Here is a 22,609-nt window from a genome sequence, read left to right on the forward strand (position 1 = left end):
TGGTCCTTGGACAACACGAGCTGCTATTTTTGGTTGGCATTAAATCTTTCGCTACTGCCAAATATGCGGCAGGCGCCACTTATGCTAATTCGCACTTTGACCCAAATATCGGTCTACGTGAGAACAATCAAGTGGCAGATAGGCAATTGCTGTGCAATATTGGGTGAAGTGCCACTCGAGATGGATCTGTATCCGATTCTCATTAGCTATGCAGCCTGTGTGTCGGTAATTGAACTTAATAAGCTAACAAAATGTCTACATTTCACAGCGACAGCTGACAAGGAGACCTCAAAAAGCAAGCTTCGAAAATTGAGCAGCTTTTCTGCTGATTGATGGGCGTGAACAGGATACCCGTTTCGCGATAACAAACAGAGATTTTCATAATTGTTTTTATTAAATAATAACATTTAATTAATCACAGCCCTCATGGACTAATCTGCATACATAATAATATATTAGGTGAATTTAATGTAAATTTTAGCAAAGCGAATAACACCGTTGCATTTACTATGCACATCTTATTCGGGCACTCTTACATTTTAATTTCGGACCTCTTTGAAGTACCGTATTATCTGCACAAGCACATAAATTACAATTCCCTCCAAGTAATTAGCCATGTACTGAGGCTCTTAAGGCCTTTTCCCAGGGGGACTTTAATTATTTATAAGAAGTGACCCAAAACGAATGCATAAGCTGACATCTGCAGTCGGTTCTCGGGAATAACGAGCTGAGCAAACTACGTGCCTGGACCGTCCATTTGTCGGATGGAATCCGAAATAGAGGAAAAATAAAATAAACAAAACATTTATTCCAAACGCAGTCGAGCAGCCAAAGGAAGGTAATAGACCGCACAGCTAACTGGCCCAATGCACGTGCCATTTGTCAGGACGAGAAAAGGCCTAAAGGATCCGAATGTGTGCAGAGTTGTGGTCTTATTATAATTAGTACCCCCATAAGCACTAAAGTAGGTCAGCCTCATGGTTTTACTGCTTATTTAGTACATCAAATCCAATTTCACAGGCAAAAACTAAACAGAGCTCAGAATATCATGATTAATGTGAAGTAAAACTGTATAATATAATAGTTTACAGGAATAAATAGATAAAAACTATTGAAACTGTTTATTGGTCTGAATAGATAGATGTATAGATCAGTCACTTAAGCACATGTTTTTGTGAAGAGGGAGGATTCTAAAATTGATGGGAGCGGTAAAACTGGGATCTTTGGCCCTGCTTTCATTCACAAATCGGATGGTGCAGTTGTCAACGTTGCCGTCGTTGGTCGAAGGTTAACGCCTGCCGTGGAGGTCGTCCGATGACGATGACGTTTACCGCAACGGGAGCTGAACCGAGCTGAGCTCGTTGGAGCCGGCCAGGAATCCTTGAGCGGCTCCAGAGAGCAAGAGGTTGCGAGGAGCAGAGAGACCGAGAGACCGAGCGACCTTGGGCAACTGCCGGTGGAACGGATTTCGCTCCTGAAAGGATTTCATTCATAATTGCTCCAAGAAGCCGTCCAAGTGCCGCACCCACTGGATCACACATCCTGTCCTCGACCTACTTTAATTCTGGGAATCGGGATGCCCTCGGGAAACCGCACGCACAAATTGGCAACTTTGTGCGCCTCATTGCTCCACACGTCGCCTGGCATTTAATTCGATTTTCGTTGTTCGCTCCGGTTCACTGGGTAAGCAGAGTGCTGCTCCTATAGCTCGACTTTTATTGAGCCCAAGTCCACGGATGAGACAATCAGCGTCTGGCCGGGATGGGATGAATCTGGCAAAGATGGTTGCCTCAAGGACACTCAAATGTAAGTTCCACAAAACTTATGAATGAATCGAATTTAATTGCCTAAGCTCTGAAGGTCTCGTTACCTACCTACTTTCTAATGGGGAAAGTTTTTGCCGACATTTCAGATATTCATAAAACGATTCTACTTTTCGGAAAATAATGTATTCTGTGAATTTTTCTGTGTTAAGCATTTTAAATGTTATTCTTATCAAAGAGCTTTGCCTTAATACTAAAGCTGCTCATATTAGGTACAACTCTTACAAACAAACCATGTACACCAAAATATACTTCAGCTTAGTACAAAAAGAATGCGATTTCCTGAAACTAGGCTCGTTAACCGAATATGAAGAAAAATTGGTATCGCCATTAGAACCTGTCGATTTCAAGAAAATCAGTGTGCCCTTTTAATCAGAATTGCAGCCATTTCATCTCAACTGACGCAAGCCCCTTTAATTAGAGAAAGTGCAAGGGCAACTGAATCGGCGAGTCGAGTGCCGCATATGAATGCTGGGCAGTAAATGACGCATGGCAGAGTAATAAAAAATCAATCGATTCCCCGAGCAAGTGGCTTCATATCTCAGCTGAATCTCTTTGGCCAGCAGCTTCCACTTGCCGTTTTCCATTGCAGTGGCATTTTATGCATTCCACGCGTTCTCCGCAAATTGAATTTAAAGCTCAGTAATAATCAGTTTATTGCGTATACGACCAGTGGAGCGGAAAACGGAACTCGGAACTCGGAACGCGAATCGCGGAAAGTAGACATTTGCATGGTGCGGTCTGGGGTTAAAAGGGTGTCCGGGCGGCAGGGTGCTCTTGAGTTGGAGGCGGGCTGGGGATGGGGTCGATGTGGTGGCTCTGGAGGAGTATCTTCGCTGTTGCCGCTGTGATAAGGCAAATGGCAAGGGCATCTGCGCTAAGCATCGTCATCCGTGCACCTAACGAAGGTTCCCAACTAGTGACGTCGGCAGTGTCTCCATCTCTCTCTGAATCGGTCTAGCCTTCTCTTTCGCTCGCAGTCTATCTCTCAGGTTTTAAACTGGGTCAGGGGCTAACAGCTCGACGCCGTCGTTGTTGTCCTTAGAGTCGTTGACGTTTGTCGGTTGCGGTTTTCCGCCGCCACATCCACACTTATTCGGAAAACCCCTTTTCCATCGACGGAACTTATAAGCGTCATGCACCAAAATAAAACTGAAATATGCCTTTGATGTTAGAATTCGCCATATTAAAAACTACATATATTATTACAATACAATATAAGTATTAATATTAGATCAAAATATTTTCTCTTTCTTTATGATTTTCTTTTCTCTTATAATATGATGTTCATTCTTTTAAAGTATTGTTATATTATGGTTATTATGGTATTTTGGTTATATTATGATATTACTGCTCTTATCTACGGACATTAATAAAATGCGCAATAATATAGTTTTGAAGAAATTAAATTAAACATTTTCTGAAGTGGAATGTGATACTTTTTTTTTATTATAATTTAATAAAGGATACATTCTTTGTATCCCTAAATGTATATTTTCCATTTCGATTGTTTTCAGTGCAGATGTGATGATCAGGCTTGTTCGGACGTGGCCTCCTCCATCTTTTTGCCACATAATTGAATCGGCTGTGAATAAGGCCACCGACCACTGCATTTAGTACAGTTTCCATCCAGCGAATGATGGTTTCTTTTTTCCCTCTTTTTTTTGGTTATTTATATGCATGCCACTCCCCGTTCCGCGCTCGAAGCATTCATGTGCTGCTGAGCAGTCAGAGCCCGCTTCGCACTTATTAATAAACCAAAACACAGGCGAATCCAAAGGCGTCACTCTGGCGTGTTGTGCCTTGGATGTAAGCCGGGCTAAAACGGATGCTCGGATGACGAGACATAAATAAACTGCAGCTAATTTAAATGCACCGACCTTGAGACGCGCCCAACGCCCAACGCCCACCACCCCGTGGAAAGACAATTGCAACAATTTGCATTGTGCCACGCAGGGCAAGGATGTTTTTCGATGTCCTGAGATCACTTTAACCTCAGAGGTCAGAGCTCGAAACACTCCGAAGTCCTCAAGCACACTTGACCCACTAAAATTCTTAGAGACACCTCAACGAGATGACTGACGAGGATGAGCACCCGTATCCGTATCCTTGGTGTAATCCTTTCAAGGGATGAAACATTGGGCGCGCGGGCCTAACCCAAAAACTCGTATGTTTGCAAATAATGAAGCTTTTGTGTTGCTGGCCCGCTGTCGATTGGCCTTCGAACACTGCAAGAGCGCGGATGACGTCACACACACACACACCCATACACATATAGTGGGCATGCATACATATATACTGATATACATAGAGCCGATTTGGTGGCTTTCTGAATGTCACGCCCCGCCTCTCAGCTTAAATTTAGCCAAAGGAGAGGCGACAGCCCATAATTGCCGGAGCAAAGTAAAAATAAAGTGCCAAATTCAGCAGCACCAAATAGCCCGATATGGCATTTGAGCCTTTAGCATTTAGGAGACTTACCGCAACACACGCGCCCCATTTGGCAAAAATGCTCGAAAGTAGGCAACGAAAACGGGCCAAAGTGAACGACAAATGTTTATGGGCCAGTTGGAAGTCAGAGGGCAACAAAAACACGATTTGACAAATGGGCGAATGAAAATGCCAATTTTAATTGTCGGGGGTTTTGGGGCGCAGACAATTAATAGGTGACCGACAGTGGGAAAATTGGAACATTGAGTAATAAGAAAGAAATTTCACAATAAAAAGAAAAAAATTAAAATCTTCTCATTTTTATTATTAGGAGATACTTTTACTTCAAGCTTTCTAAGCAATGTATAATAACCCATACGATCTCCTATAACTATAGTATTTATATATCTTACCATGATAAAATTAAGCATACGTTTTAAACAAATAAAGGTTGTAATTTACGTTTAAAGTTATTTGTTGTAATTTCAGATAACTAGACACACAGAATTTTAATATTTTTTGATTAAATTAAATTAATGAGATTTAACAAATAAAGCAATGTAAAGTGCAATATCTAGTTAAAATCTAGTTCTAATAATGAGGCAGCTCCTAAGTCACGCCCATTTGTCGGGTCAGTTGAAAGGATTATCAGAGTCAGACTCGCCCAGCACGCAGATATCACGCACCCTCATACACCCCCCCACACACACACACATACACTCTCGACGGCTTTTGCAAATGCTGGGTGTGTATCCTTCAACTGCAGTTTAAATGCCAAATCAGCGTAAATTGTTCGTCTGGAGGGGGCTTACCTCACAGCTGCTGCACTAAAGGGTGCAGGGGTGGGGATGGAGTGGGGGAGGGGGAGGAATGGTGTCCAAAGGACCTTTGGCTTCTGCAGAATTCGCCAAGCGGTTGTTGTTGTCGTAGTGGCTGTTGTCCTGCCTGCCGCTGGTCTTGCCTTTCGTAATGTCACTCGACGGCAACTGCAATGTCCTTGCAGCTCCAGTTCATTGGCCCACAACGGCGAGCTGCAGTCTGCAGTTGCGCTCTCAGCGAGAGAAAGTAGCTAGTAAGAGAGAAGGTTGTCGGTGTGCGTAAATTTCGGAAGGATGTGGGAGAAAGTAGGTGAGAAGCTGGTGAAAGAAGCCATTAGTGAGAGAGAGAGGGAGAGGGCGAGGGAGAGAGAAAGAAGGCCGGTTCAACGGACGGCAAGTAGGTTACAAAATGGCAAAAGGCCGGCCCTAAAAGAACCATACCTATGACGTCATTGTGAATGCCGCACAAGCACTCACACAAGGAGAAAGGCGGACAAGAGAGGGCGAATGGCATCCGCATTTTCTGTGTGTTTGCGTCTTTGTGCAAAGGCGGCTTAATTTTCAGTTGAGAAAACAGAGAATATGCCTACATTCACTTTTAGACTTTTCCCCGGCCTACCCCAATTATCCCATCCCTTCTCGCCATTTCCCCCTCCCCGTTCTCGCAACCTCGTTCTTTACCCCCAGCCAAGTGTGAATGTGTGTCTCTGCAAGTGTGAATACACTCATCTATGTGAGTAAGTCTATAAAATGGGTACAAGGGCATTTAATGCGGCATTTATGCTGACAATTTTTTTTCCAGCTAGAATCGCAAAATAACGCATATAAGTGCACATATGTCGCAACAAAAGGAAAGCAAGCAAATATTTAGTAAATTTGAAAAAATAGAGAAATATGTATGCTGGTGGAGCATTCTTAGAGTAATGTGTAGATATTTAAGAAACAGTATAACAAGATGATGAATAATGCGAAGAAATAAATATGAAAAAATTAAATTACAACATAATAAAAAAACAAAAACATCTAAAATCTACCAACAATCATTCCCTTTTATATTTACATATTGGTAATATGTAATCATGTTAAAGTTACTGAATGCACTAGACAATCACTACACATATCACAGATGTCTCATATGTCCCTAAAATTTAACACACACTTTTCCACACTGAACCAGCGATACAAAATGAAAGCAGTATACCTTTAATATAAATAAATGATTGAGAAGTGAAGAAAGGCCAGACATTTGCCTAGACTCATTAGCATGTGATTTCAGATCGAAGAAAAACTAATCACAATAGAGGGTGCAAAATAATCCAATGAAAGTAAAAATGCAAAAATGGAAGCCAGACAGTACGGAAAAGCCGGAGACCCAGACACAGAGATACTAGGACATAACAATAAGAGTGACACCCAGGACCAAGAAGCCACAGACAATAATGGGAATCAGACAAAAACATGTGCCATAACAAGCCGCCCCATTCGGCGGTAATAAGTAACTCGTCTTCACACCTCAGACTGAACTTTAACCCTGGCGGGAAAAAACCTTAATAAATAACCCGCCAGTGTCCGCCTAATGGAATATGCCGAGGAATTTTGGAAATAACCATAAGGCCGACAGCCAAATATTCCGTCCTGTCATGCGCTAATTATGAGCAGCCAACCTTTTGACAAGCCCCCTAAGTGGAAATTTTTAAAGTAGCAGCACGGAAATGGGCTTGCCAGAAAACAAATCCCATGAATAGACAACATTTTTATACATTTGGTATGATGGGTACCCTATTAAAAAAATATATATTAAACAAAAATGGGAAATTCAAATTTAAATATAGATGTTTAAGGCGAAGTAAGCATTACAAAGGTAGTAATATCGTCAGATATTAAATTTTTGTAGTGAGTGAACAAAATGAAACTATAAGCACTCATTGCTGTCCTATTCCCACATCATTCAAAAATATGCAAACCCTTTTGCCAGGACCCATAAAAATGAGCAGAAATATTCCATTTGCTTCGGGGAAACCGAAGGCAATGGAGAATAGCTTTCCACCATTGAACATCCAAGAAAAACACGAAAAGGAAAAGCGCGAACAAAAATTGAACGGAAAAGTACTGCGTGAAATTTGCATGAGACAAATGTGGAAAGATACTCAGTATCTGGCGGAAAATTAGTAGAAAACTGGCTCAAACCAGCAAGCAATTTTGCATTCACATTTTGGCGGAGCCAAGAAAGTTGGAAAGTATTAAAAATTTGACTTATAGTTTTTGTCCAATTTATTGAATACCTTAGGTATATTAAGTCTCGTGTATCACAAAGATGGGCTGAGCTCCTCAGCATCATCTCGGTCTTCCAAGTAGTCCACGTTCTTCTCGAAAAGATAGCTCTGCTGCCAGTTGGAGTCCTTAAACTTTCCAGAGAAAACGGGCTGCCAGTTCCAAATTAGGTGTCGGGATATTATTTCGGCACTTGCGAACTGATTTTTGTTGCTGCGGCAGAAGTCAACGAACCGACTGCCGAAGATTTGGGCCAACTCGATACTAATATGGGAATGCGCCATGTAACATTGGTCCTTCGAGTTGTAAAGCTGCTCGAACGCAGCGCGCTCTGGATGAAACTGACATCCAAAGATAGGAAAATACCGGTGCTCGACAATCGTGATAAATTCCAGCCCTGAAGTATCCTTCTGAGTGGCTAGAGGATGCCAATCCCTAGCTAGACCGAAGGCTTCCAAACTCTCTTTGGTGATGCAGTACTGATGCTGGTGGCAGGCAAATGGGTGCTTCTCCATCTGATCGGCAACCGACCCTGGGAGATTTCCAAGGAGCTGTGAATGTTGGTAATCATCGACTAGTTTTAGTGGCATCGCTTCCCTCATGGGCTGACAGCCGATTCGAATATTCGGTGCTTCGGCGGCATGAATAAGGAGCAACTGGAAGCCAAGACAAGTTCCCCAAACTGGAAATAATCCGCCAGGATCATCGAGTTTCTTCGCCCGCCGGTTACGCTCCATGGCCAGTTGGAAAATGAGCTCGGCGCTCCGGACACAATCGCTGGTTAGATCCGGATTCGCCTGCCTATCAGCCTCGTCGATGAACACGGCTCCTCCTGGCAAAAGGATGCCGTTTAACTGACTCATCATCATCTCATAGTAAGCTCGTTCTCGACCGATCCTGGGGAATACAATTATTTATTTATATTTATGGTCTCAATTGAAGGGACCACCCAGCTAGCGAAAATTTGTGACTACAATCAAGGTAAGTGTTCATGCCATGTTTACACTTCAACATTTTTATTATTGCTATGCTCCGCAGTTTTGAAATGAAATCGAAAGCACTTTTGTTCGGCTACCACAATAAAGAAACCTTAATAATGAAAACTTTTCCTCGCTCATTCGTTAATCGCATTGCGTTCTGAAAGACTTTTTGGCAAATCGCCAGGTGAGGTAATTAATTCTCGCACATCGTATGTTTATGCAATTTGCATATTGGTAGCCAGATGGGCACTGCCAATGCCCCAACGGCCTCGACTTGCTTCAAGTGGAAAACGGGCAGATTGCTGTGCCCCTTGGGACCGCAATTGTGGCCCAGTGACTTGGCCAAATCGATGCACCATGCATTGGCATCATGCAGATCCGGATTTCCCATTTAACGTATCGATTTGGCCATATATGTGCGCATTTTCATGAAAACAGCACCCTCAAATGCAACTACGTACGTGACTTTAGATCTGAACTTGTCAGCTTGGAATGCTTTCTGATAATAGAAAATGTTTATATACAAATTAAAGCGTACCAAAATATTACAAATTGATTTTGCACCCGTTTTGGTCAATCGAACGCTTTAGAAATAGTATTCACTGAGTCACTTTTCTTTTAAACACAAAAAAATTAAAAACAAAAACTAAAACCTAAAAAAGGTTGTAGACGAAATTATTATAAGTGGAACCATTGCTTTACAAATACATTTTTTTTAATAATCGAAAATTTTGTGTATCGCTCTTTCAATGACAATTAATCACTAGTGCTTTTCAGTACTTACCAAATGGGCACGACATGAGCACCGGATGCCTCTAAAAACTTGACGTAGGACGCAGCTATATAGCTATGGTATGCCCCACAAAAGTTCTGCTGCAGTCGCGTGGCCATATCGATGCACATCACCCCAACTGTGGGTACGCGGTTAAAGTACGGCGGATTGGGATGTACGCCATCCGCCATCGTCGCCTTCGGATTTTAGACTGCGACCAACTGAGTGCTGTGCCCTGCGGGCTGTACGAAAAAATGACTCAAACTGAGTGCACTCGCATTGTTCGACTTGAAAATGATATAACATTGATCATTCGGCAAAACTTAAGCGGCGCTAGTAAACGGTTAAATTAATTTATATCCGTTACAGCAAGTTGAAGCGTTTTCGAAGCACAACTATGTATATAAATTCACTGGTCAAGCGGATCTGTCTGTACGCCTCTCCGTCCGTCTGTCGTTCGTCCGTATGAACGTCGAGATATCGGAAAAGCAACGGACTTACTAGTTTGTTTCAAGTTCGATATAAGTTCCTTGACAATTACATACACCTTAATAAGCTTTTGGAAATAGGAGGGAGAAATTTGAAAAATCTTTTGATTGAAATTTCTAATACAAATAATAAAATGAAAAAATATTTAAATGTCTTTAGATTCTTACTTTTGTAGATTCCGAGATCACGACGGACATGACTAGGTACATCATTTGTTTGACACAAACACATATGTATATTTGTTCCAACATTACTCAAATTTCAAACTAAATAATTTCGAAAACGTAATGTGGACTAGTTGGCAAGATTGGGCTACAGTGCTTTAGCGGTATTTTCATACCGATAAAATTGAATATGTGTTACTCATGTACTCATAGTTACCGCAATTATTGCAATGCTTATTTTAATACTTAACATGTATACTACCAAAAACTTAAAATGGGTTTCGCATAAATGGAACCATATTTATGGAACAGTATTCTAGTATTGTAGAACACTACTACTACAAATGCATCGCATTTGAAGCGAAAGTGTATTCTGTGGCACCCTTGTGTATGTACCTTATAGGGTCAGATACTCTAACTTCTCCCTGGATCATGCTTTTTAACGTGTATAGTAAGCCCTCTTACTCTAAGAAAATTTTACGACAATAACGCTTAATGATGGGATTTTACTTATCATTATCCATTTACATTTCATTGAATAGCTATGAGCTATTAGATAATGTACTGAGTTACTAGTATATGATAGAAGAAGTGCTCTTCGCAAAAAATCTCTTCATGTTCTCTTTATATCAGGTGACACAAACATTAAATTACCTATTGATAGACCCATGGCAACAAGGACAATTTCATTTTGATAAGCAATCACATAGATAACTTAAAAGATAAAGCTATAAATTCGATCAGGAAAACTAATTCCGTAAATATCGTGTGCAAAAATTAAGTGACCATATGAAAGACCAAGTTCAAAGTTCTGGGCACTAATTTGACGAGCAAGGCAGCCAATTAATTATTTGATAAGAGAACCAGAGTCAGGAGTAATCCACTAAGGACAGGCATAGTGGTAGAACTGCCATCGCCTGGTACAATAATGGGAATATAGCCGCCACTACTACCCCCCTCGTTATCACCGCCCTCATCAGGGATGTCTGGAATTTCCATTTCATTATTGGTAAATAAATATTGCTGTATGTACGAGGAGCCCAGAATTGAAGTGTACTCCGGCTTATAGTTGTAAATTAGCGTCCTGGCCTGCTCCGTGGCATTCGAAAAGCTCTGGTTACTTTTTCTCGCCTCATTCACAAAGAAATCGGCGAAGAACTGACCACTCAATACAGCAGCTCCGGTATGAGGAATGGTCTTTTTTGTAAACTCGTACAGCGGCTTCTCCGGATGGAATTGTACCCCATAGAAGGGGTACTTTATGTGCTCCACTGTAGAAATAAACTCTATGCCATTCCAGTCATGATTTAAGGACATAACCCGCCAAGTTTCATTTAGAACACCCCTCTCGAAGTCTTTTTCCGTATAGCAGAACTGATGCCAGTGATAGGTCACATTCTCCCTGACCATGATGTTGACGACATCATCACTGATTGATGTAAACAGGCGGCTCTTCTTATAGTCTGATAAAAATATTCAGTTTCTGTATTCTTAATATAATTTATAATCATATAAGTAACTATACCTGCTTTAAACTCCATCGGAATGGCCATTCCAGTGCCCTCGCAGTTAATCCGGTGTTCAGTTTCGTTGGCCAATTTGTAAACCAACAGTTCCATGCCAAGACAAGTGCCCCAAACCGGCATAAAGACTCCCTGATCGTTTAGTTCGATGGCCAAGTGGATAAGGTGTTCGCCCGCATCGGCATACCCATTGCTCTGATTAAACCAAGTGGCTCCACCGGGCAACAAGACTCTGTCAAGGGAATAATAAATTTAGATGCGGGAACTTCCTAGAAAGTATATTTATACTTACCCATTTATCTTGTGCATGAGATCGTCGTAGTAGCTGCGATTGCGCCCGATCCTGTCAAAGGTATTTGTATGAAAATTGTTTATTAATTGATTTCAGGCAATCTTATCTATACAACGCGATTTCGGTCTGCAAATCAAATTTACTCTCTTATATGTTTTATATATTCTATAAATACACTTGTCGGAATACTTAATGCCACCATATACAGCCTTATCAAGCTTTGGCAAAATTAGCGGTCATGATAACATCTTTGTATCTATCGGCTGACTTACCAAATCGGCACAACTCGGGCTCCAGCACCTTCGAGATACTTCACATACGAGGCGGCTATATAGCTGGTCTTGTTGTCAAAGTGTCTAGAGATCAATCCATCTACGTAAACTTCCTGCGTAAGAACCCCTATGATGGGTGATGAGATGTCTGCCTCTGACGCGGCCAACAGAGTTCCGATAAGGATCACCAAGCTGATCGTGAAGTTTTTCATTTTGTTAGACCTTGAAACGAGTTTTCGATCGTCCAAATTATTCGTTGTTCTTGTATCTCGTAGATGTTTTCTTTTGTTTTTGCTATTGGTAATTTTTTCTTTTGCACTGTTAGAGGTATTTCCTAAAAAGTAAATTTCGTTCCCTAAGTGCCTTGTTATGGGGTATTGATTATTACACAGGTAATTCCTTAATAACACACTATGTTGGCAAGCAAGCTTTCGCAATAATCCGTAAGTTTTCCGTTTGGGAAATCTATTCCCCAACAAGAAGTCTTGGCGATTCCACAGGTAAGTCTAAACTCAGTCAACAATTAATAGGAACTGTTCGCTGAGGCGCCCGTCGATTTGAATTTATATAAGGTGCGCCGATTTTCCTCACCTATACAAATGGCTCAGTCTGTGTGAGAAGGCATGAGTTTGCTATATGTATTTCTAGGTTCTTCAGGGGGTGTACCCCTGGCGACTTGAGTCCAACAGATAGTGCAGCGATTAATTGGTTTTATTTTTTTTTCCAAAGTGTTGTGACCGTGGCACAGGGTGCTTAATGAGAAGGGGAATAACTCCTGGGGCTTCCATCGAAAGTTGGATAAAACCTGTTTTATTCGGGCACTATTGGATAATTAACTTATTGCATCGATCATAACTGTTGGATTGCTGTTTTTATTCACATTATAAAACAAACGAAGTCAGTGTTATTGTTTACTTAACAGCTGATAGAGCAACAGGTGGACATGTGTGTGTGATCAGAACCGATTGCCGAGTCGATTAATGCCAGTTCAGCTGCCCAGCAAACTTTGTTGCTTCTGTTTAATGCTGTTCTGAATACTCAGGAGGTACTTCATCGCTACGAGGGTTTCTTTGACTCCCGAAAGATCTTGGCTTTCGAAAAGAATGTTTAACTTCTGGGCCATATCCTCTAGTTCATCAATGAGTTGCGCATTTAAACCCTCCAGCGTATGGTTGTCTTCCGCATCCTCCACCTCCTCGTTTCGCTCCATCATGGCCATCAAAAATTCTTTGTTTAGGTCGCTATTATCCTGCGGCATCTGTTCGCCCTCCAGTTGAAGAAGGTACTGACCACGCTCTATGGGAGTGGAAAGGGTTTTATATGCCTTGTTGATGAGGGAGCTCCAGTCAGCAGAGTTGGTTTGCTCCCGGGAGGTTCTGTAAGCGAAGGATTTTTATCGTTGCCTTTCTGTCTTACTTACATATGACTATACCCACCTATTACTATACTTATCCGGATGCACAATGGTCTGCAACTGGCGAAAACTTCTTGTCAACTTCTGAGACTCCAAAGAAAATTGAATAGGGAAGCTGAGAAGTTTGAAGTAATTCTACAGAAACTAATGGTTAAATAAACTAAATAAAATTTATACAGGTACTCACTATTCCTGAATTAACATCCTGCAAGTGTCCACAGCCCGAACATATCATATTCTGCTTTAATTCCGATTTCTTTTGGCAATTCCAACAAGCCGGCGAAGATTCAACTGAAAATTGCCGTGTTTCTGGCAACCGGAATTGCCTAAATAGATTAGCATTTTGAGCAAGTGGAGTATAATTTGTTGCTTTTACAGCTCTTTTAAGGCCATTAATTACGCTTCGCATTTTCTACAAAAAATTTAACTTAATTTCGTATACAATCGAAACCCTTAATTACACAAGCTGACAATAACAAAGAACAGCTGATTCAAAATTTAAGTGGCAACGCCACTTATAGTCATTGGGACTATCGAGCTTTAAACTTTAGATTATACTATTTAAATGTATCTTAATATTTCTTCCTCAATCCCAAATGTATTGTTTAAAATAATATAAATTTAACAAATATTGCGCATTTATAAATACACAATGTATTCAAAGTCATATAGGAACCCCATACATTTATTTATAAGAAAGGAAACGTTTGGAGAAAAATGTATAAGTGAATCGCTAAAATGAAAAATATTTTAAATGACTACACGTACATATATATATTATGTTCCTATTCTCTATTATATTCTTAAATTAGACAAGAAGCATAAAAAAAGATACGCATACACAATCTCAAAGTCTAGTGAAACACAGAGTCTTATGTACAGAAGTATAAATTTATTCCAGGCTGTGGCTTATAATCTAGAGTTCAGGTGGCACGTCCTTGGAGCACGTCCTTACATGGAGTCCTTGCGGTACGCTCGGTAGTTGTTCATCTCGTTGGGAAAGGTTTTGTACAGCTCCAGCAGCAGATTCGTCTTGAACTTCTTCAGACCCTCGATCTTGCCCTTGACCTCCTCGTTTTTGGCCAGCGCCTTCTCCACGCAATCCTTGGTGTACAGCTGGGGATTCTTGTCCTGGTCGATGTAGTCGAAAAACACCTCAAAGGGCACATAGACGTCCTGCACCTGGGAACGTAGCTTGTCGATCTCTTGAAGGCCGGTCACCAGGCTGTTACTAATGATGCAATATATGCAATTTAGACTATTTTTAACAATATTTTAGCATTTTTCTTACATTTTCTGGTTGAGTACGTTTTGACCCTGTGGCTGAAAATCGCTTACGATGATGCGGATCTGTCGAACATTCTCGATGAACATCTCTAGCTGGGTCTCAAGATTCTCTAGCGGGGCAGACATTATCCACGAAATTAAATTGTCCTTATTTTCTGTTTATTTTGTTTATCTGTTTGTTTTCCTTCGCAGATATTTTATTTTTCTCTAAACTCTTCTTCTTCTCGAAAACACCAAGTGACCAGGGCTACTAAAACGCAATTTTGAGTTTTCGGACTTATTAAAGAGCATGGAATAGCAAGGTCACACTGTTTGACTGCACACTTTTTTGCTACAAAGAGCGTGATTTATTTTTATAAAAGCAAAAATTTATTAATTGCTAAAGTAACTGCTATAATTCGACTGAAACTAAGACCTCAGAATGTCGGATGGAGATTTGGATGCCTTACGCGCCCAGCGCATGTCCCAAATGCAGTCGCAATTCGTAAGTGAAACATTTTTGCTGCTCCAAACCGGCTACATTCCTCTAGAGAATTCCAAAAATAGTCATAATTTGGAATGAAGGGAAATTAGGATTTCCAAAATAATATACAACTGCTTAAAATAAATAAACCATTGTAGGTTTTGTTTATATTAATAAGCATTTTAATCCCTATGAGTCATCCTACTCGACTGGGACACCTGTTTGTTAAAAGGCATATCCTTCAATGACCTTACCTCCTTTTCTCCTATTTTAAGGGCGGTGGCGGCGGCAATGATGCGGAAAAACAACAAGCCCAACAGGAGCAGATGCGCGCCCAGGAGGAAATGAAGCACTCAATATTATCTCAAGTTCTTGATCAGCAGGCCAGGGCGCGACGTATGTGCATTGAACACATCTAGATCTTTAACACCTTCACGTAATAACACTTAAAATGTCCTTTAGTAAACACCCTCAAAGTCAGCAAGCCGGAGAAGGCGCAAATGTTCGAGAACATGGTCATCCGCATGGCCCAGATGGGTCAGGTGCGCGGAAAACTGGATGACGCTCAGTTTGTCAGCATCCTCGAAAGCGTTAATGCCCAGATGCCGCAGAGCAAGTCTTCTGTGAAGTACGATCGACGTCGGGCGGCCATCGATAGCGATGACGACGAGGATTACGGCTGCTGATCCTTCCGAAATTCCGCCCAACTTTTAATTTAAGTTATACCCGCTCTTCACATCCGCTAAATCATGTTTATTAATTTTACTAACTTAAAACGAGAAACAAAAGTAGACGCACGCATGCGAATCGATTTCTTTGTGTCAAATGGCGAATCTTAAAGCGGATTGGAAGTTTGCGCCCAGCGGCAATGAGATTGACATTGACATAGGACTAGATTTGGCTTACATTTATATGCGGTAGAAAAGTGCTCTAGAGGATGGGTGGGGTTCTATGACTTCTTTTTGGTATTTTTTTTTTATTTCATAATCGGAAATGCACTTTGAGATCATCTTTTTTACCTTCAACAAGCAATCGTTCACGCGCAATCCAAAGCTTTTACAAGATTTTATTTTTATTATCCTATTACTCCTTCTTCTCGTGATCTTCATCGGGATCTTCTTCTGTGACCAAACAATCGCCGCAGAATATGGAGTACATGATGAGCGACAAGAATCCCAGTGGCAGGCCGAAGATAACAGTGGTCAACACGGGATTTCCCAGCCACATATCCCTTAGAGCTCTTCGCACTTCAAACAACGCCCGATTCAAACGTACAAAGTACGTATCTCCTCCATAGGCAATCGCACTTTCGTTGCGGATAGATTCTAGGAAAAGATGCAGAGCCTGTGGAGTCATTTGCATGGGATCATCTTCGGGTATGAAGTGGTGTTGGGTGCTCGAATTAATCGCTATCAAGTGAGGAGTTGGCAGCTGATCCAAGATAATAGAATGAGCAATTGATGGCTCGCCAATCTGAAATGGAAATATTGATCAGCGCCAAATAGATAACTTTATATGTATCACGTACCCATCCAAACTGGAATTTGTCATGATATCGCGCCCTGTGTTTTCTTATCACACCCTCCACCATGTCCCGAAACTCCAGCTCATGCGTAGCTATTTGATTGAGCTTATCCTCCTGTACCACAGCCAAAACCAAGTACTTGTTGGTCTTCAGCAACTGGTGGATGTTAAACCGAGTGACCTTTGGAAAGAGTGTGAACCTCTCCACGTTCACCCACTGGAAAACGGTTTCGTTTACTTCATTGGGGTCCATTTCGTGGGCCAAATGCCCGTGCGGATAAAAGTGGTGCTGCTCTTCTTTGTAGACTATCACGGCTGGCAGTTTCTCAAAGTCAAAGTGCTGGGCAGCAATATCTTCGCTGGTGGCATAGAAAAATCCATGCTCCTGGTAACCTTCAGCCGCAGCATAGTATGTATCCCACACCACGCCCTCCTGTTGGCCCACGAATATGAAAAATATCGTATGGGATCCCTTAAGCATGTCCACACTCTCAGTTCGCGTGACCAGCTGAACTGGAGGACCTGACATCCTCAAGGCATAATCCACCAACTCATCACGACCACGGTCTCCGTTGTAGGTGAACTCCATGTTGCCTTTGATGAACATGATGGTCGGATAACCACGAACCTATAAAATTGGGGAAGCTTAAAAGGGTCTTGGACCAAATATGGTCTATTCCCACCTTGAACTCCTTTGCTGCCGCCGGATACTTGGTACAATCAAGGCGACCCACTCGAACGTTGGTGGCATGCAGCGCCTGAGCCACCAGAGCGAAAATGGGCTCCGTTTTCTTGCAGTAGCCGCACCACGGGGCATAGAACATGACCAACCATTGGCCCTCGTGTCGGACATCGATAAAGCGGTCACTGAGTTCCAAAACCTTCGAGGATAGCCCCGCCGAACCCAAGGTCAAAAGCAGAGCTGTTGGTTTGGTAGATAATTAAGCACCAGCGTGGATTCTTTCAATTGCTCCTTATTTATTTACCACTTATGAGGCCGAAGGTCCACATAGAATTTGGAGACATCCTTGCAGCTGGTTTTATTTGTACTTCCAAGTGTGATTTACTAGCTCCTTTTCTGCTAGATCATGCTTTATGGTATTTTACTAGCTTCTTTAGTTAATTTAATTAGTTGATTGGTTTAATTTTCAGTTCGAATTTATTTTCCTACGAACCGCAACAACAAAAGAAAACATTTGCAAAAACCACCCCCTTTAGAGTGACCAGATTTAGTTTGTATCCAAATTACTTTATGAGATACACTTTAGCCCTATGCGTAACACTTAAAGAATTTTGTTTTTGGATTTTATATTTCAAAATAAAGTTATTTAAATTATATTGCATTCCAGATCCTTCTACCTTAGATTTAGAAATTACAATTCATTCCACATCAAAACTTATTTTTTTTTATAAGAACATCTCCTAGAGCTGACTTAAAATAAGTATGTAAATTACATTTACAAATGAACTTTTAATTTTGAAAACAGTTTTCGACATCCAGCATAAGTTTTAGTTTTAGAGCTGCCCCCTAAGGGTTAATCTGGTATATTCTTACCCAAATGGCATCTCTTAACCTTTGTTTACTTCGCAACATAGACCATCTGGTCACTCTTAGGCACACACGTGCATCTCCAGAAGAATTTTGTTTCAGTTTTGCTCTTCAGTTTTTCTTGCTAAATAAGTGAATTAACTAATTAAAATGACGAATACCGCGAAGAAGGAACCTCAGGAAAGGGGGAAGCATCAGGTGCATAATGTGCGCTTCTACACGATAAAACCGCGTGGAATTGTCAGCTTGGCGTATAGTAAATCGAGCAAGTGTCTCGCTCTGAGTCGGTAAATTATAAACAAAAAATCCTATGGATTATTGTGATTATTGGGATCACTAATGAGTACACTTATTGCAGTGAAACTCCCGTCATAGAGCTATGGAACCTGGAGCACACCCCCTACTTAGATCGTGTAATCCACCTGCCACCGGACTCACCAGCGGAATCTTTGGCTTGGGCGGGAAACCGACTGTTTTCCGTGGATCTCACGGGTAAACTGATCGAGTGGGATGTGATTAAGCTGAAACCACGATACGAGCACTCACCCACTGGCAATGCTCTCTGGAGTATCGACGTGAACCCCGCGGAAACGGATATTGCCGTTGGCTCAGAGGAAGGGCACATTAATCTGCTGAGCATCGAGAATGACGAAATAACCTATAAATCCCTATTTAACAAGCAAAAAGGTCGCGTTCTCTGCATCAAGTTTGATAAGACAGGAACTAAATTGGTGACCGGCACCGAGGGATGTGTTCGTATTTGGAACGTCCTTAAAGGCACCACTCTGCACACGATGACCCTCTCCGAAAATAATGTTATCGTTTGGTCCCTACAGTTCCTATCCGATAATACGATTATTGCTGGCGATTCGGCAGGATATGTAACCGTTTGGAATGCAGAAAACGCGACACAGATCGATTCAACACGAGTTCTGGATAAAAACGTATTTGCCCTGGCTGTGAATAAAAAGGAGGATCGATTGGTTTGCAGTGGAATGCAGCCACCGCTTATCCGGATTTTCAGCAAAGCCAAGATCAAGCGGGAGGAGTCCACCAGCGAGCGTTGGATTAAATTTCTGCAGCGCGATGCCCACAAACACTATGTAAAATCCCTCTTGGTTATCGACGATCAAATCTATTCGGGAGGCTTGGATGGGATATTGACCATTACCTCCAGTGAACGGAGGCATGCACATCTATCGCAGCATGCTCCCTTTCTAAAGGGTTCCGTAGCATCACTGTCAATCAGTAAAAAGCTTTTGCTTTTACGATATCCGAACAGTCTACACCTGTGGCGTCTGGGTTCTGTGGCCCCGCAAACCGAGGACAAGAAGAAACCCTGGGCCCACCCAGTAGGGCATACAGAGGAATTACTTTTGGAGCAGCCACCCCAGAAACTCCTCCACCTAAATGTCAAGGAGCGAAACTTTATACAGTCTGCTGCCATTTCACCAGATGCAAACTGGATTTGCTACTCCACCTTAAAAGAACTCCGAATCAGTCGTTTAAAAAGTGATCCCCTGCAAGTGGAGCGTCTGGTAGACGATCTTCCTGAGGAACTTCAACCAGCCAGTCATATAATTTTCACAAAGCAGGGAGGTCTAGCGCTCCTCAATCCGCAGAACAATCATCTTAGTTGGTTTAACTTAGAGGAAGATCGGGTGACATTCAAATATACCATAGATTTGAGTGACAATTGTAAAAATGCGATTAACCATTTGGTTATATCTTCGCATGGCGATTACATTGTGGCTGCAAGCTCAGACCACATAGTATCGGTTTGGAAACTACATGGAAAGCAATACAAGCATCTGCTAAACCTACCTAGACATCGAGCAGGTACCACATCCCTATCCATGCACGAAGATCACCCACGTGTGGTGGTCGCCTACGCCAATGGAAAGCTGGTTGAATACGATTTGGTTAATCGGATATTCACCTGTGAAACTGATGAGTACCTGATACCGGAGACAAGGCACTATTGCATCAGTGGAATCAGCCTTGATCCACAAAATCCCAATATATTTATTGTTCACACCGAGACCAATTTGTATGTATTGGAGAGGGATCAGCATCTGGATACAAAGGAGCTTGTGAGAAGCAGCAAGTCCAAAAAGTTATCAAACGGAAATTGCTCTTCAGTTGCTGCCGGCTCAAAAGGCTTGAGCCTCAAGACGCTGCTGCCACGACAGGTAAGAAAATGGAAAGATCTGTTTGAGCATAAGACATTCATTTCGCGACACTTTGGTTCACAAGGCAATCTGATTTTAACTAAACGAACTATTCAGAAAAGGAGGACTAAAGCTACTATTGGCTTACAGACTATTCATTTTTTTTAGGTCTTTCATCTTTTTTATAGCTGCACTAAATTCCAAACCTCCCCATTACTTGCAAACACTTTCACACCTTCATTATTCTCTTTGCAGCACCTGGTGCACGTGTCTCGCCTGAGCTCTAACGAACTTGTCAACGTCAGCATTTCGACAAACAATCTGTTGGCTCCGCTGCCGCCGCCGTACCGGCGGAAGAAATACGGTGCCTCGTAAATGGAGCGCCGCAGGATGAAGTTGAGTGGAGGATCTCCATCTCCACTTTGGCTTACCCAGTAGTTTCCACTTAGTTACCAAATAAAATCAAAAGTAAAAAACAATGGTAGAGTGGATTCTTTGAAGGCTCGTGCGTCTTGCACTCAGTATTCGTACGGAAATTTGTCAAATGTATTGCCAAAAATTTGTCTCTGACGTCTCGTCGACGACTACAATGTCTCTCGGTCCCATTCCCGTGATTTCTTTCAGGCGGTTCTACGTGGATTGTGCAACATTTCACTTCGTTTTGTGTCGCCGGCATTTACTGTAATTGTTGTTGCTGTTATTTTTTGGTTTTACACTGTCTAGCCAATGTCTAGACAAGTGCATACCACACAGACAGTCGAAAACACACGCACACAGAGGCGGCGGGCGACGGGGTTTTTGGGGAGTCCTGGGGGGACGTCGATGCACAATTCAACTTTTAGCTCAAAAACTCATTGGCCGGCTGGGTCTGCTCCGCCGCCGCTCCACCATTGTGGCCGAATGGGTGGGCGTTCTGTTTCTGATTCTCGGCAAAAAAGTCCGAGTATCCCGCAGCCATATTCGAATGCCAGGAGAGGCATGCACTTGGGCTGAGTCATGACCACATTGGGATCAGAAAGGTGATTAAAACTTTGCAATCGCAGCTCGTGATGGAGTCTCGCATCTGACGGACTGCTGTATCGCAGGAATTAAAACGGTTGAAACTTATTAAACAAAACTAATTTAAAAAGCGCTTCGCTTAAAACTTCATTTTATAACCCAGAGTTGCATGATTTTTCTCTAAATGCATGAAATGTGTTTAAATGTTATTTTACAGTATTCAAAATTCGTTTTGCCCGTTACTCGTTTTCCGTCTTGTTATGTGCATTGCAATATGCAATTTTTAGCCGTTATTTTTCCCTTTTTGCACAAAATTTTTTGACCAGAATGGAAACCCCTTTCCGACTTCCCCGTGTTTCCGTAACTTTTCCCGGATCTGACCATAACCGACGAAGCGACCGACGATCTGCGTTTGTGGGGGCGTGTTATATTTGTGGGGCGACAGTTTCCGCATAGCAAGCCAAGTGGCGAACAGACATGAATAATGAGTGAATCGAGTGAAGTATTCAAACTAAGCATACAAACTATAAATGCACACATAACGCATACGCAACGTATGCCAATTTGGCTGGAAACCCCAACCACAATGCTCCGCCCTCGGGGGCTTTTGTCGGCATTAAAACTCACTTAGCCGTTGAAAGGCGCAGGGTAGAATGGAGTTTGGAGCTTGGGGGAAAAGTTATGCAAACTACGCAATGCAAACTACGGGCAAAAGTCGTACTGCAGTCGAAGGAAGAAGTCGTGAGAGTCTGCCAAAGAAGTCTAGACAGGCAATGGGCGAAACTTAGGCGGTGGCAAAAAAAGTTTTTCCACATGGGGCAAGTGAAATGGAAGGTGTGTGAAGGGGTAATGCAGGACAAGGAACAATGCCTCAAATTGACATTTAATTGGTTTGCAAATTAGCCAAGGAACAGAGCCACAAAGCAGCAATCTTCCTATGGGAATTTGCACCTCAAATGCACTTTTCAACGTCGCATGTTCAGGGATGCAAAGTGGTTGAGTATATATATATATATATTGAGAGTATAGTATTAAGCATATTCTTTTTCGTAACAAAAGAAAAAACCTTTTAAACAGTCAGATAAATGGAACAATTATTTTTTTTTAAATAGATATTTAACAAATATATTAAATAAGTACTACTGAAATTATAAAATTATTTTATACAAATTTAAACACTTTTTTTAAAGAAAATTTTATACAACATTTTTAAACATTAATTTTTAACTTGATTGCCTAAGACTACGATTTTCATATCATTTTTTTTTAAACTTGTATCGACTGGAAACTTGTTTTGTTAAATTAATAAGCCAAAACATTTTTTGCTGGCTTAATCAAATGATCAAACATGTTAGATCCGATTGTAAC

The 22,609-nt window shown here is 41.7% G+C and overlaps 7 protein-coding genes across 8 annotated transcripts; 2 read left to right on the plus strand and 5 right to left on the minus strand.

Moving 5' to 3' along the window:
• Positions 1–7,324: 7,324 nt before the first annotated feature.
• On the minus strand, positions 7,325–10,117 carry LOC6539513 (gamma-glutamyl hydrolase). The gene is made up of 2 exons (XM_002086365.3): positions 9,107–10,117; positions 7,325–8,239 (listed from the first exon to the last, which is right to left on the minus strand). The coding sequence occupies exons 1-2, from the start codon at positions 9,283–9,285 to the stop codon at positions 7,378–7,380; spliced, it is 1,041 nt and encodes a 346-aa protein (XP_002086401.2). The 5' UTR covers positions 9,286–10,117; the 3' UTR covers positions 7,325–7,377.
• Positions 10,118–10,233: 116 nt separating this feature from the next.
• Positions 10,234–12,553, minus strand: LOC6539512 (gamma-glutamyl hydrolase A). Its single transcript, XM_002086364.3, has 4 exons — positions 11,835–12,553; positions 11,563–11,613; positions 11,273–11,502; positions 10,234–11,210 (listed from the first exon to the last, which is right to left on the minus strand). The coding sequence occupies exons 1-4, from the start codon at positions 12,044–12,046 to the stop codon at positions 10,591–10,593; spliced, it is 1,113 nt and encodes a 370-aa protein (XP_002086400.2). The 5' UTR covers positions 12,047–12,553; the 3' UTR covers positions 10,234–10,590.
• A 133-nt stretch (positions 12,554–12,686) lies between these two features.
• On the minus strand, positions 12,687–13,739 carry LOC26536213 (iron-sulfur cluster co-chaperone protein HscB). Of its 2 annotated transcripts, none has more exons than XM_015195510.3 (3): positions 13,436–13,739; positions 13,271–13,383; positions 12,687–13,210 (listed from the first exon to the last, which is right to left on the minus strand). In XM_015195510.3, the coding sequence occupies exons 1-3, from the start codon at positions 13,655–13,657 to the stop codon at positions 12,823–12,825; spliced, it is 723 nt and encodes a 240-aa protein (XP_015050996.1). In that variant the 5' UTR covers positions 13,658–13,739; the 3' UTR covers positions 12,687–12,822. The 2 variants fall into 2 exon arrangements, with proteins under 2 accessions (XP_015050996.1, XP_039230936.1); XM_039375002.2 differs by having other exon boundaries at positions 13,271–13,363; positions 13,436–13,597.
• A 381-nt stretch (positions 13,740–14,120) lies between these two features.
• On the minus strand, positions 14,121–14,779 carry LOC6539511 (mediator of RNA polymerase II transcription subunit 10). The gene is made up of 2 exons (XM_002086363.3): positions 14,540–14,779; positions 14,121–14,479 (listed from the first exon to the last, which is right to left on the minus strand). Exons 1-2 carry the CDS (start codon positions 14,659–14,661, stop codon positions 14,200–14,202), a joined length of 402 nt encoding a protein of 133 aa, XP_002086399.2. The 5' UTR covers positions 14,662–14,779; the 3' UTR covers positions 14,121–14,199.
• A 51-nt stretch (positions 14,780–14,830) lies between these two features.
• Positions 14,831–15,789, plus strand: LOC6535091 (programmed cell death protein 5). Its single transcript, XM_002095719.4, has 3 exons — positions 14,831–15,019; positions 15,274–15,394; positions 15,461–15,789. The coding sequence occupies exons 1-3, from the start codon at positions 14,957–14,959 to the stop codon at positions 15,682–15,684; spliced, it is 408 nt and encodes a 135-aa protein (XP_002095755.1). The 5' UTR covers positions 14,831–14,956; the 3' UTR covers positions 15,685–15,789.
• Positions 15,737–17,752, minus strand: LOC6535092 (protein disulfide-isomerase TMX3). The gene is made up of 4 exons (XM_002095720.2): positions 17,509–17,752; positions 17,206–17,444; positions 16,527–17,150; positions 15,737–16,471 (listed from the first exon to the last, which is right to left on the minus strand). Exons 1-4 carry the CDS (start codon positions 17,546–17,548, stop codon positions 16,082–16,084), a joined length of 1,293 nt encoding a protein of 430 aa, XP_002095756.1. The 5' UTR covers positions 17,549–17,752; the 3' UTR covers positions 15,737–16,081.
• A 362-nt stretch (positions 17,753–18,114) lies between these two features.
• On the plus strand, positions 18,115–20,721 carry LOC6535093 (U3 small nucleolar RNA-associated protein 4 homolog). The gene is made up of 3 exons (XM_002095721.3): positions 18,115–18,358; positions 18,430–20,263; positions 20,498–20,721. The coding sequence occupies exons 1-3, from the start codon at positions 18,222–18,224 to the stop codon at positions 20,615–20,617; spliced, it is 2,091 nt and encodes a 696-aa protein (XP_002095757.2). The 5' UTR covers positions 18,115–18,221; the 3' UTR covers positions 20,618–20,721.
• Positions 20,722–22,609: the final 1,888 nt, after the last annotated feature.

Source organism: Drosophila yakuba, chromosome 3L (genome assembly GCF_016746365.2).
Source record: "Drosophila yakuba strain Tai18E2 chromosome 3L, Prin_Dyak_Tai18E2_2.1, whole genome shotgun sequence".
Lineage (NCBI taxonomy): Eukaryota > Metazoa > Arthropoda > Insecta > Diptera > Drosophilidae > Drosophila > Drosophila yakuba.